General features: G+C 35.4%; 1 protein-coding gene across 5 annotated transcripts in view; it reads right to left on the bottom strand.

The window, feature by feature from the left end:
- CLEC2B (C-type lectin domain family 2 member B) overlaps positions 1–18,739 on the bottom strand; it is a 55,147-nt gene that overhangs the window by 12,276 nt on the left and 24,132 nt on the right. For 2 of the 5 annotated variants that reach the window (XM_072799084.1, XM_072799083.1), the window contains exons 3-4: positions 10,379–10,469; positions 2,797–2,886 (exon numbers count right to left, since the gene is read on the bottom strand). In XM_072799084.1, coding sequence (XP_072655185.1) covers positions 2,797–2,886; positions 10,379–10,469 — 181 coding nt within the window. Of the gene's footprint in view, positions 1–2,796; positions 2,887–10,378; positions 10,470–10,611; positions 10,633–10,725; positions 10,936–11,115; positions 11,268–18,739 lie in introns of those variants that run through there. The other 3 variants (XM_072799085.1, XM_072799086.1, XM_072799087.1) reach the window with 3 other exon arrangements.

Below are 18,739 nucleotides of genomic sequence, written 5' to 3'. Positions count from 1 at the left end.
AGAAGAACCACAGGCTGGGAGAAAATATTTACAAAAGACCTGTCTGATGAAGGACTATTATCCAAATATATAAAGAACACTTCAATCTCAACCATGAGAAAAGAAACAACCTAATTAATACATGGTCAAAAAGCCTAAACAGGCACCTCAGCAAAGAAGATAGATAGATGGCAAATAAAAAGAAGAAAATATGCTCCACATCATGTGCCATGAGGAAAAGGCAAATGTAAACCTCAATGAGATACTACATACTTAGAACAGCTGAAATCCAGGACACTGACCACCCCAAGTGCTGGTGAGGATATGGAGCAACAGGAACTTCCATTCATTGTCAGTGAGAATGCACAATGAATGGTATAGGCATTTTAAAATACAGTTTGGAGATTTTTTCATGAAATTAAAAACTCTTATCATACAATTCAGCAATTGCACTTTTTGGTATTTACCCTAAAGAGTTGAAAACTTATGTTCACATGAAAACCATACATTTCTTTGGTAACGCAGCTTCATTCAGGATTGCCAAAACTTGGAAGCAACCGAGATGCTCTTTGGTAAGTGAACAGATCAATAAACTGTGATGCACCAGACAATGGAATATTATTCAGTTGAAACAAACAAAAAAATAAAACAAAACCTCTCAAACCATGAAAAGACACAGGGGATCCTTAGGTACATATTACTGAGTGAAAAAAAGCCAGTCTGAAAAGACTACATACTGTATTCCAATTGTACGACATTCTGGAAATGGCCAAACAATGGAGACAGTAAAAAGGTTAGTGATTGTCAGTGGTTGTGGTTTGAGGAGAGAGGAATACATGGGGCAAAGAAGATTTGGGGGCACTGAAGATGCTCTGTAGAATACCATAATGAAGGATACATGCCATTATACAATTTTCCTAATTCAGGATTCACAATATCAGGACTGAATTGTAAACTATCGATTTTAATAAATTGCTCCAGATCAGAAGACTAAGTGAATGAAGGAAAATACATTTTGACATGATACCCAAACACTAATAACAATCAATTTTAAAAGCATTATAGTTTTGGATCTGAAATTAATAAAAAAAATATAATAAATGTTACAATGGAAATTCTAGAGTAATATCCTCATGCATTTGGAGTACAGTAAATTTCAGAAAGAGGATGTAAAAGTAATGGTAGAGAAAATTTTAAAAAATTAAAAATACCTAAAAATTAAGAACTTCTCTTCACTGAAAGACATCATACAGAAAAGAAATTTAAGCTTCATAAAGAAGATTTTTACAATACTTACAAATTTACAAGGTAGATATTTACAATAGAAATACAAAATACTTTTATCTATTATGTTAAAGAACATCTGTGAATCAACCAAAAAACAAGGAGCTAACTCAATAAAAATATAGATCAAGTATTAAAATACACCCAGCACAAAATACTATGACTAACTGAGCAATAAATATGACAAGGAACTTAACAGTATTGGTCATCAGGAAAATGTCAGTTAAAATCACAATGAAGTATTAACACTCATCAGAATGACAAAAATGGGTAAAACTGACAACAAAGTGTTGACCAGTATGCTAAACAACCAGTATGTCATGCACTTTTGGTTGGATTATCTACAATCTATGGACTCATTTGCTAATGCTGACCTATACATACTCCATGGTTTAAAATTTTTTCTCATAAGTATATCCCAAACAATATCCGCTACTCACTAAAAGTCTAAAAGTATAAGGATGTTAAAAGCACCATAATTTGCAGTAGTCAAAATGTGGCACTACCTGAATGTCCATCAAAACTAGAATGATTAATAAATTAATAAATAGTGTGAAATACTCTATAGTGAAGATCTGAAAACTACAACCTGAGGCCAAAATCAGAGCTAAAAGTGTTTTCACATTTTAAAAATAATCAACACAATAATAAATAGAAAAACAAAATAGTTATAAGAAGAATAATATTTTGTGACCATGGAAAGTATACAATATTCAAATTTCCATGTTTAATTTTAGTGAAATGCAGACAAGTTCAACTGTTTACATATCATATGTGGCTGTTTTGCACTACAATACAGAATGGAACATTGTAACACAGATTTTATGGCTAACAAAGCCAAATTTATTTACTATCTTTCTCTTTGCATAAAAATTATTCCAACCCCCTTCAACAATGAATCAATGAACTTTTGCTACATGTTATGTATGGAAGAATCATACAAACATGATGTGAAAAGAAAATAAGATGCAAAGAATACAAAAAATTGTATGATCTTATTTATGGAAATATTTTTATTTTTTAAGATTTTATTTATTTATTCATGAGAGACACAGAGAGAGGCAGAGACACAGGCAGGGGGAGCACAGGCTGCAGGGAGCCTGACGTGGGACTGGATCCTGGTCTCCAGGACCATACCCTGGGCCCAAGGCGGTGCTAAACTGCTGAGCCACCCGGGCTGCCCTGAAAAAATTTTTAAATGGGCAAAACTAACCTATGCAACAGATATCAAAATAGTGATGGGAATGTTGGTAGAATGTGAGATTATCAGGGTGAACGATTTTGTCTTACTCATTTTTGCATCTCCTCATGCTTTATACAGGTCAAGAAATTCATAACTATTCATTCATTGATACCCATTAAATGAGAAATGAATACCCATGGATACCCATGAATAATGAGAAAAGAGTGCAAATAATGAGAAGAGAGTGTGAATAATGAAAAAAGATCATGTTTGAGGCAGAAAAGAAAATGATCATTTGATAAGAAGTCCCAGAAAACAATAAGTAAAAAATATAAATGTAATTTACTCACCTAGGACAATAATTAGAAGAATATTTAAAATGAAGAATATTACACATAAAACACGCACTAAAATTGTCATCTTACTCTTGTCCTTAACATCTGAAAAAAAAATTTACATTTATAAACAAGTGAAAGAGAGACTAAGTTTACATTTATAACCACAACCAACAAAATTCAGGAAATTTATTCATATTTCACAAGATGATACAAACATACTGTTTCTGTTTGTTATATGGAAAACAACAACAACAACAACAAACCTGCTTTTTTGAAATTTCTCAGGACATCCTTACATTCAATCTAAGTGTTACCATGGATTTTATTGCCATAGCGCAAGGAATCGAATATGTATAATTCTTTAGGATAGAATTTCTTAACACCTGGAGCCACCCCCAGGCCTTCAATATCCTTCTCCTCTGGTACCATATCAGCACATCCTAACACTCCTTGAATATTTCTAAGAAAATCTACTTTCTAACTAATGAAAAGTTTACTTTAAAGGAAAGATAGTATAGCATTTTTAGAAGTTCATGAATAATCAATCCAAAGATTTGGAATTGAGCTTTATGCTACAAACAAACAAAGGGAACTTGAATGAGATTTGGGGGTGGGGCTGGTATTTTCTCATCTGCAAAGTCAGTAGAAAAGATGAGAAAAGATCATGTCTGAGGCAGAATAGAATAAGTTTTTGATGAGGAATTTTTTTTATTGGTGTCTATTTTGGGGAAAATGGTTCATAAGATTTTCGAAATAAAACACTTATTATTTATATGATTCTAAAGTATTCACCTTTATTGTAATATATTATGAAATTTTAAAAGTTGCAGCAGTTACTTTAAGATGGATGGTACACTGATTGAGGGCATTTATCACTCCTATCTTTTCCCTAGTGAAGAGCTATTCTTTTGTTGGATGAAATTTTTTCCTTTGTGGATGTATGAGAAGATATTAAATTTAAAACACATCTAAATTTATACTACATGGACATAACCAGCCTTACCATTTGGGTCAACATCCTTTCATCCATATATCTCCCTAATCCTATTTTCACACATCTAACCTTCTCTCACAAAGACGCATGATTTTAAATGAGTACAGTCATCAGATACCCACTCTTTTATATTCTGATGATATCAGTTAGCAATTTTTCTTCTCATGTGTGGTTCTTAAGAATGGCCTCCAATGAATCATACCCCTCTGTGTCCACCAACCCTTTGACACATGATCCTGCTATTTCTCCAACAATATGATGAATTGTTGAATTCCCCAACACTTGAATACGCATCACCTTGTGCCTTGCTTTAACCAACAGACTGTGGTAGAAGTGACCCTGAAACTTTATAGCCAAGCCTTAAGACACCTTGTAATTCCTACTTACACTGTCAGGAGACATGAGCCATTCCTACTGAATCTCACCTTATCCTTATACTGTAAAACCACAAGCAATGCAAATCAAAAGCAAAATACAACCATTGGTATTTTAAGTCACTAAAATTTAGGAATGGTTGTTCATTCAGAGCAACTGCTGAACTTATGCATCATGTAAAAGAATAATTTGACATAATTTTAATGAATGATAATACTTTTAGGTAGCCATACTGATTTTTAAAAAGTCCTCTTCTGATGGGTATTTATTATATTATATTATTTATTATTTATTTATAGGCTGTTCTAGCCATTTTACTTTGAACTAAAATTAGAATGAGTATAGTTTAAATATCTTGCATGGTTCCCTAATTATACTCTTAAGAAAAAAATTTCAAAAAGAAACAAATTGGCATATATTGATTGGATGTTCTTCTAAAAGTATGGTGGCAATCTATACTATCAAGCATAATGTATGAAAATAAAAATTCATAATAAAGTAATTTTTAGAAGTACCAAAAGAAGGGAGAGGGAATGCCACAAAGTGAAAACTAGCATTGTTTCTTAGCCACCAAACTGTTATTTCAACTATGTGAGAAACAGAATTAAGAACTATGTTTGACCTATGTGTTTCTATCAAATTTGTGAAAAGTCCTGTCATTAGTTGAGCATTTCTTCTGACCATCTGGAATTTCAAAGCTACACAATGAACATGAACTGCAATGCTTCACTTGTGAACCAGCATTGTGTTTGTTTGTTCATTCTTTTTTTAAAAAAGATTTTATTTATTTATTCTTGAGAGAGAGAGAGTCAGAGACACAGGCATAGGGAGAAGCAGGCCCCATGCAGGGAGCCCAACATGGGACTCGATCTCAGGTCCCCAGGATTACACCCTGGGCTGAAGGCAGCACCAAACCGCTGAGCCCCCCAGGCTGCCCTGTTTGTTCATTCTTTACAAATATTTACTAATCACCTACTCAGTGCTAGTTTCTACAAATTTAACCCTAAACAAAAAAAGACATAATCTATTCTCAATCAGATTGGTGGAAAAGACACAGTCAACTGAAAAAAAAAAAAAAAAAACTTTAAAATTACAGATTGCAACAGGTTCTGGAAGGCACTATGAGGGTGCTCTGATTGATAAAGGGAAAATGAGCAGAAAAGAGTGGTGGACATTCTGTGGAAGTGACATTAAAATCAAGACAAGAACAGCAAGTCCAAGTGTCTTGAATCAGGAAAGAATTGAAAAGAATGTGGCAAAGCAGAACACCTTTGATAGGGTCAGAATAGCCCAGAATAGTGACTAGTTAGGAGCAAAATGATGCTCAACTTCGAAGGCCCTGGGAAAGTGACTTGGCTTTCTTCAAAGTATAATGAGGAGCCACTGAATTGTTTTAGGTGGGTGTTTGGCATTGCCAAATTTGTGCTTTTCAAAGTGCTCTCTGGGGCAGCCTAGGTGGCTCAGCAGTTTAGTGCCGCCTTCAGCTCAGGGCGTGATCCTGGAGACCTGGGATTGATTCCCCATAGGGCTCCCTGCATGGAGCCTGCTTCTCCCTCTGCCTGTGTCTCTGCCTCTCTCTCTCTCTCTCTCTCTGTGTCTCTCATAAATAAGTAAAATCTTTTTTTAAAAAAGTTCTCTCTGCCTAGTGAGTGGAGAGACTATTTAGGGAGCTAAACCAGGGTGGTAGCAGTGGAGACCCAAAAAAAAAAAAAAAACAAATCAAATGGAGCACTTGGAGGCCACTGGTATCCTTGATAAAATGGTTTCAGAGTCATACAGAATAACAGATTGCTGCAAGTAAGGAAGTGAAAATAGCAAGTAAACTCAGAGAGCCTGTGCCATGTGAAGGAGAACAAGCAAAGAGGTAGTTAGAATGAGATGAATGGTTATTATAGGGGTTTTTAAAAAAGGATATAACACATAATGTTTTTTCTGTGTATTTAGGGATGATTTAATATGGAAGGGATAGATTGTTGGTGTAGGCAAGAGAGAGAGAGGGAAGGAATAACTAGATTAAGAAGAAGAATCCCTGTACAGGCTACAGGGGTTGCAGTCTGAAGTACAAATGGAAGGAGTATTCCTAGGTAAGAGAAAAGAGCCTCCCTCCAAAGTCATAAAAGTCAAAAAGAGGAGAAACAAAACATACAACCTGTCTTTTCAGCCTTTGTGGTTCTCTGTATGCCTCGGTTCCAAACTTTAGTCCAGGCTCTTTCTAATGGGATTTTTTTTTTTAATTTTTATTTATTTATGATAGTCACACAGAGAGAGAGAGAGAGGCAGAGACATAGGCAGACGGAGAAGCAGGCTCCATGCACCGGGAGCCCGACGTGGGATTCGATCCCGGGTCTCCAGGATCGCGCCCTGGGCCAAAGGCAGGCGCTAAACCACTGCGCCACCCAGGGATCCCTCTAATGGGATTTTAATCACCTTTCAAGTGTCACCTTATTAATCTCTCTAATTCCTATTAGCTTTCTATAAGTATCAAGTATCAAGAAAACAAGTACCTTTCTCCTTTTTCTATGTTATGAGTCAAGTCAGTTTGTCCTTATGACATTTTATTTGCCCATGAATTGGCAGAGTGGATGAAGGAGTATTATTGTTATAAATATTACAGGTTCAAAATCTTGATTAAAATTTTAGAGTGTATAGCTTTATTTTCTTACCTCTTATAATCCTATTATCTCTTCATCCATTAAATAATACTATCTATTTTTAATTTTTTGTATTTTATTTTTTTTTGAGAGAGAGAGAGAGAAAGAGGGAGTATGCAAGCAAGGGGAGGGACAAGAGGGAGAGAATCTCAAGCTGACTCCTCGCTGAGTGTGAAGTCTGACTCAGAGCTCATCCCAGACCCCAAGATCATGACCTGAGGTAGAGTTAGACACTTTACTGGCCACCCAGGTGCCCTTCCCTTCTCTCTCTCTTTTTTTAAATTAGAGAATACATATATGCTATGTTTTCAGAAGGTCTGGCTTATAATAGTAATTAAATAAAAGGAAGCTGTATTATTTTTTCTTCTGTTATAGCTCTTCCATCTTTCCATATTTTAATTTAATCTTTCCATATTTTTTCTTCTGTTATAGCTCTCCAATTTTCCATATTTTAATTATTGTGTATGTGTGTGTCTGTGGGGGGGGGGAAGTGAAGATTACTGTAATATCAGGTGGAATTTTTTGAATGTATTTATATATTTATTTATTTATTATTTTAAGTAGGTAGTCAGGCTCTTTGGAATACTTTCCTCCAGAATTATTGCTGAAAGAAAACCCAAAACTGCTCCAATCAACGATCCTTCATTTAAAATGTATACACACACACACATTCATATATATCTTATTAAAAGGATGATTCTAAAAACTAAGGAGGGATTTTAAAAGAAGAAATGCCTCTGAAGTCAACAAGAAGAAAGAAGGGTAATATTCCATTGTATATTACTCAGCCATTAGAAATGACAAATACCCACCATTTGCTTCCACGTGTATGGAACTGGAGGGTATTATACTGAGTGAAATAAGTCAACCAGAGAAGGACAAACATTATATGGTCTCTTTCATTTGGGGAATATAAAAATAGTGAAAGGGGATAAAGGGGAAAGAAGAAAAAATGAGTGGGAAATATCAGAAAGGGAAACAGAACATGAAAGACTCCTAACTCTGGGAAACGAACTAGGGGTGGTGGAAGGGGAGGTGGGTGGGGGGGGTGGGGGTGACTGGGTGACGGGCACTGAGGTGGGCACTTGACGGGATGAGCACTGGGTGTTATTCTATATGTTGGCAAATTGAACACCAATAAAAAATAAATTTATAAAAAAAAAGAAAGAAGAAAGATGAGTACACACTTTCTATTAGTATGAGAAATGCTAATTTGCATTACAAAAACAGTAAGAGTCCTTTCCATGGCGAAGTTGGCAAGATATCAGATCATATAATTTTGTGGTGCGGTGAGAATGCTAGATCCTGCATGTAGATGACACCAGGCTCAATAAGATGCACATGCCATGAACGTAGCAAAGAAACAGTGTGGCCTTTGTTATAAGTGTAGCACAGAAACAGTGGGACTAGAACCAAAAGGCTAATTGATGTTGGCATATATCTTCTCATAAATAATAAGAGAAAAGAGATGACTGAAGACTCTCTCGGTACTTTGATGCCACATAAAAGCTAAAAAATATCATATAACACTCTCAGGAGGGTGCCAATTTGGAGTGACCTTTAGTTTGATTTAGGACACTGATGAACTGAACATTTATTGCACTTCCTAATATGCAGGTACATATTTAAACAAACACGCTACATGTTTGTTCTCTATTTAATCTGTCCACTTCCGGAGCCCTGAAATCTACTTTTCTACATTCAGCATAAATAGCTTTTATTTTATAAGCTCCTTCTCTATACCCTTAGGCTCAGTGATCAATATCTGTACACTGCACAAATTATCCAAAAACCAAGAAGAACAGAAAGTACTGGTTTCCCACTATGAATTTAGTAGTGAGAGATGAATTTCAAACAAGTTGCTCACCCTCATAATGTGTTAACAAGGGATGTAAAAAATAGATAACAATAAAAGCCTATTTAATTAACAATGTAACTAAAATAGTTCTAAACTCATCCCTATCATAATCTAAACATAATCTAAACAACTAAGGATTCCAGTTACTTTCCCCATGGAAAAGCATCAGACTCAAGTCATTTCTTTTCATTTCTGACTCTGATCTCCTGTGCTCCGGCTTTGGCAGCATATGTACTAAAATTGACAATGATCGTTTCCAAGGAGAGGTTAAGAGGTAAATTCCAGGGTGACCAATGAATTTAAAACTAAAAAAATACACTTTTTCCTAGCTGACAGCTATGGAAAAAAAAATCATAAGTTACCAAGAAGCAGAAAGAACATTATAAAAGAAAATATTAAGAATATAAAAGAAATATAACCGAATATAAAAGAAAATATTAAGAAAATAAAATATTAAAAAATAAATTATAAGTTACTATAAAAATCATTAACTATTACAATGGTGTTTAAGTTCAAATTATATATCTATAAATGCTATGTATAATATTATACATATACATAATATTATTTAGTAAACTACAGACTATATTTATATACTATATATCATTTATTTATACCTGAAATATATAAATTCATATTGTTGATTGATCTCTGAGATAGAGACTAACAGATTTATGAGTGACTAAAGAGCATTCTCAAAACTTTTGATTCCAATATTTTCATGTTATCGTCTAATATTTAATCCCATTGTCCCCAGCCCTCTTTGATCTAATCTTAAACAAAATTATTAAATTGTCAAAAAAATGAGGAATAAGTATTTATACATCCTATATGAACTGCAGTAACAGTAACTCTTGCTGGTTGCATGTCCTGGTATTTGAAAATAAATTAAACAGCAAATATTTAGAACCCATCAGAGCCTCTAAATTGATTTAATGCATTTTAGCTTTATTACCTCTCTTCTTCACCATATTTTGACTAGAAATACTGCTGTTAAAATAACTTTGAAAGATTGTTTCTGCTAGATTTAGAGTTTAGATCGTACATATTCTGAACTTGCTAGTTAGTATGTCCAAAGCTACCAAATTGTTTTCTCCTTTCTAGTTGTAAAGTGCATTTTCTTTGCTTATCTTTCTTAAGATTGCCAGAGACAACTTCAAGGATATCAGAATACTAGTGATTATATATAAGAGCCCGATAGGGAGATCATCTTTCTGCTATTAAGAAACCCTAAAGCCTGGTTTAGCTTGACTCAACTCACTATCCATAAACAATCTTTTACAACATTAGAAATCTTGGCCAAAGTTTTCATATTGTGTCTGCATTCTGGGCCTTGAATGAGTATGTGTATCAAATTTAACATTTTCTCCAGTATTGGTTTTATTAAATACTTAGTAAAAATGAAATTAAATCTTGAACAGTTTTGAGCTGTAGTTAATCCCTCTCCACTACCAGTTAAAATAAGATACAGTGAATCTCCATTTATAAGACAAAATAGCAAAAAAAAAAAAAGACAAAATAGCCAATTACAAATCTGAATTTTATTGTTACAAATTTCATTTTATGGAGATATTAACTCAAAAAAGGATTTTTCGTCCTCAATGGAAAAAAAAAATAACAAAATCTGTTCCATACCTTGGAAAGCTTTTGACATGTGCATTACGTGTGATAATTTCCATCAATAACATTCATTCTGAACAACTTTAAATGTCTTACCTTGCTTCTTTGCATCAGTTCCTTGATTGCTGTTATCAATGAGGGAAACTACCAGGCTTCCTGTCATCCTTTCCAAAACCTCTCTGCAAAGCTTTAAATATAATGCAAAAATGTTATTAGTCTTTTTTATAGCAGCTCCAAACTCGTTACTCTATTTTAGAAAAGCAAAACAATTTTAAGCAATATTTCTTAAAATGAAAGTAAAAATGTGTCTGATTGAGTCTCGCTATTACCTAACCACAATTTCTTCTGTAAAATGAAAAAAAAAAAAAAAAAGGAAACCACACACACAAAACAAACACCATTTACTAAAGACGGAAGAAGTTACTTAAAAGTAAAGAACTAACAGGCTCATATTTTCCTATTTTTTTCAGCAGAAGATCCTTATTGAACAAAAATATATTCAAGAGGCTATTTTTTCAATTGTTTCAAGAACATAACCGGGGCACTTCCAGGGCCGTAGGAGATAAGGATACTAATTAATTAAAAGGCATGATTTAAGACTTGTGTTTAGACATTTGCTCAGACACAATAATCATATGTTTAGAAAGACAATCTTAAAGGTGACGAAATCAAAGAGAAGAAAGCTATGCTTCAAGCTGGCTACTGAAGCAAGAACAAAAACAATTTTCTCTCTTTCTCAGACACAATCATGGCTGCATGCACACCCACACACCTCTACACAAACAGGAAAAAAAAAAGACAAAAAGGAAAATAAAAGATACTCAGAACATTACCATCAATATTCAAGACAGTAGTGCTATCAGGCTAGTGTTAGGTTGTCAGGAAATAGGTTCCTTTTCAAATCTGTCCTCATAAGAATTTTCAAATGTTTCATATCCTTTCAATAAATACATTAAAAAAATCTACAGAGGCAGGTGATGTCATACAAGCTGCTTCAGGATTAACACCACATTTGTTCTGACAGGGACACTGAAGGGAAAAGGAAATGAGAATGGAGAGGAGAGTAGACAAAAAGTAAATGAAAAGAAAAAAATGTGAAAAGAATAATCCCATTTTATACAGGATTAAACTCTTCCAGATGGCCTTAAATATACAGCTCTGGTCACTTCTATCATCACTCAAAATTATTCATGATAAAAATGCAGATAACAAGATCGTTCCTTCCATTTTGAGACAGAAAAAAAGACTACAAAATTGGGGAGGAATGAACGTTTCTATGTATGTCATCACCAAAATATTCTATCCAGAGGACTATTAGAAATTCACATATAGGAGAATATAGGGATTGCACTATCATGGCTGAGTGAAATTTAGTTTTGTTCCTAAGGAAAAGCAATTAAGGTATGAAATTTCACTCAAAATATAAAACATTTCCATCACCTCAAAGTGTTTCCTAATGTACCTTTACAGTTCATCCCACAAACCAGGCAGCCACTAAGCTATTAACAGAGATGAATTTTGCTGGTTTTAGAATTTTATATAAATAGAATGGTATGCATGCACCCTTGTGAGTCTGTTATCTTTTGCACAGTAAAATGTTTTTGAGTTTCATCCAGATTGTGGCATAGACCAGCAATTCCTTTTCATTACGGAGTAGAATCTAATTGTGTGAATGTATAATAATTTGCTTATCCATGACTCTATTTGGTTGTTTGCACTTTTTGACTCTCATAAATAAAACCAGCATCAGTATTTCTGTTAGTCTTTCTGTGAACATTTCTTTTCTAATCTTTTGAGGAAATACCTAGTAGTGCATTTGCTAGGTCATATAAAAATATGTTTGTATTTTTTGTGACAAGAATACTCAACATGTGATCTGAGAGGTGATGGATATGTCTATTATCTTGATTGTGATAATGGTACCATGGGTGTTTGCATATGTCCAAACTCACCAATTGTACTCATTAAATATGTGCATTTTTGCATATTAATTATACTTCAGTAAAGCTGTTTTTAAAAACAAAAATATGTGTTTAATTTTATAAACACAAAATATCTTCTAAAGGGTTTGTACCATTCCCTCCATTAATGTAGAACAGTTGCAGTTCTTTTTTCCAGATCAACAGCAACATCTGATATATCTTTTTAATTTTCACCATTCCAGTAGGTATGTGTTGGTATCCAAATGTAGTTTTAAGTTTTAAGCTGCTTATCTCTGATAATCTGCTGAACATTTTCTCATGTGCTTATGGCAATTAATATATCTTTTTTGTGAGCTGTCTACTCAGATATTTTGCCAATTTTTATAGGATGATTTGTCTTCTTTTTAATGAGTTGTAAGATATATATCTTATATTTGTCTTAAAAATCTAGAACTCTCTAAATCTAATAAACCTGAAAGTGGCATAATCTCCATTGTTAAAGTCTAAAGTTTATCCTTGCTTAAAGATGATACTGAGTCTTCTGCCATCAAAGAAAGTGCACATCCTCCTTACAATCATCTCTTCCTTCCGCTCCTGATCATAAGGACAATAACTAAGATTAACTGTTAGCCTTGATACTCAGGAGAAATTTAAGACCTCACCAATATGCAATGACAATCTAGAGCACCCACAATGTGATTGGATACCAAGGGTTATAGATAAAGAGAGAAACACAAAGCTGGATGAGAGAGATTTTATCAACAATGGAGTACTCTTAAGAAATAAGATTTAATAAATTGGCAAAATGTGATGGTGCTGATAAACTGTTATATCCAAGAAGATTGAAGAAAGTAATAGCCCATCCTAAGCAGAGTAAAATGCCAGAATAGCTATGGGAGATAGTAAAAGAGAAGATAAACATACAAAAATCCTTACACCAGTTGGCATTCCGTAACGGACATACTCTGGACAGAAAATCCACCAAGCGTAGTATGGGATGGTATGTTGGGCAGCCTATTAACAAAGCAATAAGATATACACTGGCAGAAGAACATACACATCACTGAGAAACATTCTGCAGCTTTATTCTCTAGACCAAGGATTGCAATAGGAGATGTTTTCACAGAATTGGATTTACGGATAGCATTGAAACTGATAGGATCTTGGAGTAGAGAAGGCAAATGGCACAGCTCAATAACCAGAAATGAGTGATGCTAAGTATTTATCTTTGTTTTTAATACAGTTTATTTAATTTTAGCTTTAGATAATGTAACTTTTAATTATAACTATATTTAATGATTGTCTCACAAAGTCCTGAAAATTTAATAGTCAGACCTTGCAAGCATACCACTGGGTTTTGCTCAACCCCTGCAATAGAAATAAATAAACCAAAAATGGATGATCACTAGGCTAAGGGAAACCATAACCTCAAAGTTATAAACTATTACTTCATTCTACTCCTAGAATTCTACTCCTCCTGAGCTGGTTTTCTGACTCAGGGCCCAATTATTAAAGGAAAAGACAGATCCTCAGAAAGAAGATCCCGTTCAATACCATGGCTAGCATAAATCATAATGATTCACTCAATCCAATCCTAAAGGGACTTATATTAGTCTTCTCAGACTGCCATTTCAAAATATAACTGGCTGGGTGACTTAAATAACAGAAATTAATTTTCTCACAGTTTTGGAGTCTGGAAGCCCAGGATCAAAGTACCAGAGAATTGATGTCTGGTGAAACCACGCTTGCAGATGGCTATCTTTTCACCATTTCCTCATATTACTCATTTTCTGCAGGCATGGACTGACAGAGTGCTTACTGGTATCTCATCCATTCTTATAAGGACATCAGTCATTTCAGATTAAGCCTCAACCGTATGTCCTCATTTACCCTTAATTATCTCCTGAAAGGCCCTATCTCCAAATACAGTACAATGAAGGTTAGAGCTTCAATAAGATGAATCTGGAGAGACAAAAGTTTATCATATTCCATCCTCTGGCCTTTCAAATAACATATCCTTCTTCATGTTAAATACATTCACTCCATCCCAGTAGCCTCAGTCTTAACCTATCCAGCATCAATTCCAAGTATAGCGTCTTATCTAAATTATGTTTGGTGAACTTCCAAGTGTGATTCATCTTGAGGCAAAATTCCTCTTTAGTTGTGAAACTGAAAACAGGCAAGACATGTACTTATAAGATACAATAGTGGGGTTGGCTTATTCTTATTCCAAAAGGGAGAACTTGGAAAGAATAGAGGAGTGACAGGCTCCAAGCAAGTCCAAAACATAGGAAATTTCCCACTATGAGTAGGGCTCAAGAGTAATCAATCCTCTGGCTGAACACCCTCCTCTGTGGGCCCACTGATGAGCAATGTAATCCCCAGGGCCCTGTGTTTCTCAGTTGAGTGGCAGCCTTGTCTCTGAGGCCCTGAGTAGGGACTATCTGAAACTGAGGAAGTTGCTCCACACTCTGAAATTGAGGAGGAAACAGCCTTGTCCCTCTCCATTCCCCACTTTCTCCTCTTGGCGTATGTTCTGGGTTTGTGGTGGGAGTGACAGCCCCACTGTAAAAATAATCTTTAGGTTATCCCTCTTTCTTTTTTTTTTTTTATTTTTTATTTTTATTTTTTTTTTATTGGTGTTCAATTTACTAACATACAGAATAACACCCAGTGCCCGTCACCCATTCACTCCCACCCCCCGCCCTCCTCCCCTTCCACCACCCCTAGTTCGTTTCCCAGAGTTAGCAGTCTTTACGTTCTGTCTCCCTTTCTGATATTTCCCACACATTTCCTCTCCCTTCCCTTATTTTCCCTTTCACTATTATTTATATCCCTCTTTCTTTTTGAAGGATAAAGTTTATAGAACCCCAACAGTCTGAAAACATTTAATTTCATCCTGCCTCATTCATCTTTAGTTCAGATTTACAGTGTCTCTGCTGCTGCATTCCTCTCTCTATTTCTGGCTTCTGATGATATGGCTGATGAGCATGAGTGACTCCATAAGTCACTCTTTATGGAGTGACTGTCCAGTCATACTTCTGGTGTTTTCTCAAGAACAAAGGTGTCAAGGGAAATCCAAGAAATGTAAAATAGCATAATAAAACAGCTTATCAGACTAAAAATGTGCCATAAAATCAAATTGAAATTTGGCGAGGACGTGGGGAAAATTATGTAAAATTATGGTATAAACTTTAGACATGTTCAAATCGAGATATTTCTCAATTGGATATCTTTGAGCTATCTCAGTATTCAATCCCATGAACACTTATTACAATCAGACTCATAGTTAGAGAACTAGATTCAAATATCTTGGACAGAATGGATAAAGGAATTTCTTTTTTTTAAGAGGTAGGATCACATGTCTAGTTAATGTGTATTAATAAGAACCTGAGACCATACATTGGAGTGAATTCTAAGAATGTTGTTGCAATGGGATAAAATAGGTGAATTGACAAAGGTGAATTTTTTGATACTGAATTAGGATTTAATGTTTGCTTCACTAGGAGGTAAATCAATGATTAGCTAGGTTGGCTACCAAAACCTGGATATAGTTAACAATGTTTAAATATTGGAAATTCCATAGCACAAACTACAGTATAGAATCTTAGGGCTCAGAAAAATGATTATGCTGAAATGAATCTAATCTGTGCAACCTACACAACCCCATTTTAATTATATTCCCCCAGAGGACCTAGAGGGCATGTTTTGCAGCAAAACCTTAAGAATGCATTGTCAAAGTCAATTGGCGAGGGTCTATTGTGATTGTTATCTGTAGAAACGTAGTGGAGGGTATCTGGGTAGCTCAGCGGTTGAGCGTCTGCCTTCGGCTCAGGGCGTGATCCCGGGATTCGGGATTGAGTCCCACATCAGGCTCCTTGCATGGAGCCTGCTTCTCCCTCTGCCTGTGTCTCTGTCTCTCTCTCATTGTCTCTCATGAATAAATAAATAAAATCTTAAAAAAAAAAAGAAAAGAAATGTGGTGGAAATTGCTACAGTGGAATCAGATTTCTGATACCACTAGTAATTATTTGATTTGAAGGTTAAGTGGATTCAATTTCTGCAATAAGCCAGAAAGACTTACTGGTAATCAGAGTTTTGATTCACAGAGATCTGTGACAAGGGGTAGTTGATTTTGAACTTGCTTCCTAGAGAGGGGGTGAAGGGAACTCAAGAGCTACTTGATACACTCAGAAGATTCTAAGAATGTTGAGCAGAATCTTCTTTTTTAAGATTTTATTTATTTATTCATGAGAGACACAGAGAAAGAGGCAGAGACACAGGCAGAGGGTGAGGCAGGCTCCCTGCAGGGAGCCCGATGTGGGACTTGATCCCAGGACTCCAGAATTACGACCTGAGCCAAAGGCAGAGGCTCAACCACTGACCCACACAGAGGCCCCTGACAAGAATCTTAACTCAAATTTTCAGGGAGGTGGCTCACTGTCCCTTATCCAGTCCTCAACTTAAGTATAGTTACTAGCTGAAGCTCTTCCCAGATCAGGAATCCCTCATTTGGGGAAAGGAAAGATTGGACCCCCTTGTTGAAGGACATTGAAACATGGCCACAGATATCATTATGGCATTTCTTCTCACAAACCTAACCCAGAAAGCTTCCAGTTGTTTTCTTGGATGACTGCATTCTGCAAAAATGGAATACTAGCTTTTATTTACAAGCATAAATACCATAAGCATTTCTTTAAGTGTCTAGCCCAGGTATTTATTAGCTGTACTGATTTCTGCCATACTATATCCCGGAGGATACTAGATTATCTTGCTATATTTCAGAACAGGACATAGCTCAGAATTTATTGCTAAAATAAATTTATTACTTTGATGACATTATGCTAATTGTAATTGGTGAACAAAATAAGCAGTAAACATCCTATGACTCTACTACAGTATATGTTCACCAGCAAGAATCTGATCTAATTTGACTAGTTTGACCCCATGGACCCTAAATTTAGAAATGCACAACAGTTTTCTATCATAAATCCAAAATAAGTATATTGGAGGCCAGGCCTGAAGAGTTCCAAAAAAGCACAATAAACTACATGAACAGATGGCTCATATTTCCATGGTGCATCTTTTATTAATTCTCTCTCTTCACCTCAACCATGTATAGGGCCTTGGAGTAGGGTGGGGAGGTGGTTTTGGAAAAGATTCCATATGGTCATATAGGGGAGATGTAAAACGAAAAGTTTTATCAGTGGAAATAAGATATATTCCAGCTAGAAATAGATGCCACACTACAATCCAATTTTGGGTGGGGGAGTGACTTTGAGAGACAGAAGTGAGTCTTCACATTAAATAGAAATTTGGGTGATGTATCTGGTTGTCCATCTGGCAGGAAAGATGAATACCCAGAGATATAAATCTAAACTGGAAGGGCACCTGGGTGGCTCAGTTGGTTAAGCATCTGCCTTCAGCTCAGGTTATGATCTTGCAGTCCTGGGATAGAACCCTGCATTGTGTTCCTTATTCAGTGGGAAGTCTGCTTCTCTCCCTCTCCTACCTCTCCACCCCACTTGTGCTCTCTCTCTTTCAAATAAATAAATAAATAAAATATTTTTAATAAAATATTTTTAAAAATAAATCTAAACTGGCTCATGGTCAGAGATTGTTGGGTTAGATGGCTGGTCAAGAACTCCAAAAAAACAAAATTGGAAAATCAATGACAGAGAAATCTAGGGGAGAAGTATATGTAAGGATTATTCAGAATGGACACAAACTGTGAAGATATTCATCCTTGTGTAAATACCAATAAGTAATATCCACAACTGAAGAGGAGACTCTCAGTAATCAGGTAGATAAAATGATATGTGTTGGGGACATCTGGAAGTCTCTCTCCAGAAACACCTATGTTGGGTCAATGGACAACTATAAAGTAGCGTGGCAGCCAAACTGGAGACCATTCATGGAATCAACAATGTGGTTTTCTACTACCCAACAATGACTTGGAATTAATGAATTTCTAACATGCCAAATACAGAGGCTAAATCTAAGTCTCATATAAGATACCAATTCAGGGAAGGACAGCTGGGTAGCCTGGTGGGAGATTGATTACATTGACACTTTATCATATTGAATGGGGCAACACTATGTCTTGTAATGTAGACTCATACTCCAAAATGAATTTACCTTGGTATCCACAAATCTTTTGCAGTGCCATCATCTGCAAACACAAAGAATTATGGTATGCTGTATCCATTTCCCTTATATTCACTTTACTATTGTTTCTGTATCGATCATCTCCTGAGAACCACCTCAGACAGTTGTAGTCATAACTCTTTCAGGGATTTTGGACAACCATTTAGACTAATTGTTATGACAACTGATTCAAAGCAAGCCCAATATTATCTTTTCTGATGCTGTCATTATGTGATCCCGAAACACCCAACCTATGACCTACCAGTTGCCACTGAAAGATATTTTCCTCTGTTTGAACACATGTATAATGCACAAGTGTGATAAAGGTAGTGCCATGTAGAGCAAACTTTTTACCAAAGTAAGGACTAGAGCAATGGATAAGTTTTCC

Source organism: Canis lupus, chromosome 25 (genome assembly GCF_048164855.1).
Source record: "Canis lupus baileyi chromosome 25, mCanLup2.hap1, whole genome shotgun sequence".
Taxonomy (NCBI): Eukaryota; Metazoa; Chordata; class Mammalia; order Carnivora; family Canidae; genus Canis; species Canis lupus.
The sequence above is the reverse complement of the archived record's forward strand: the minus strand, read 5'-3'. Positions and strand labels throughout refer to the sequence as shown.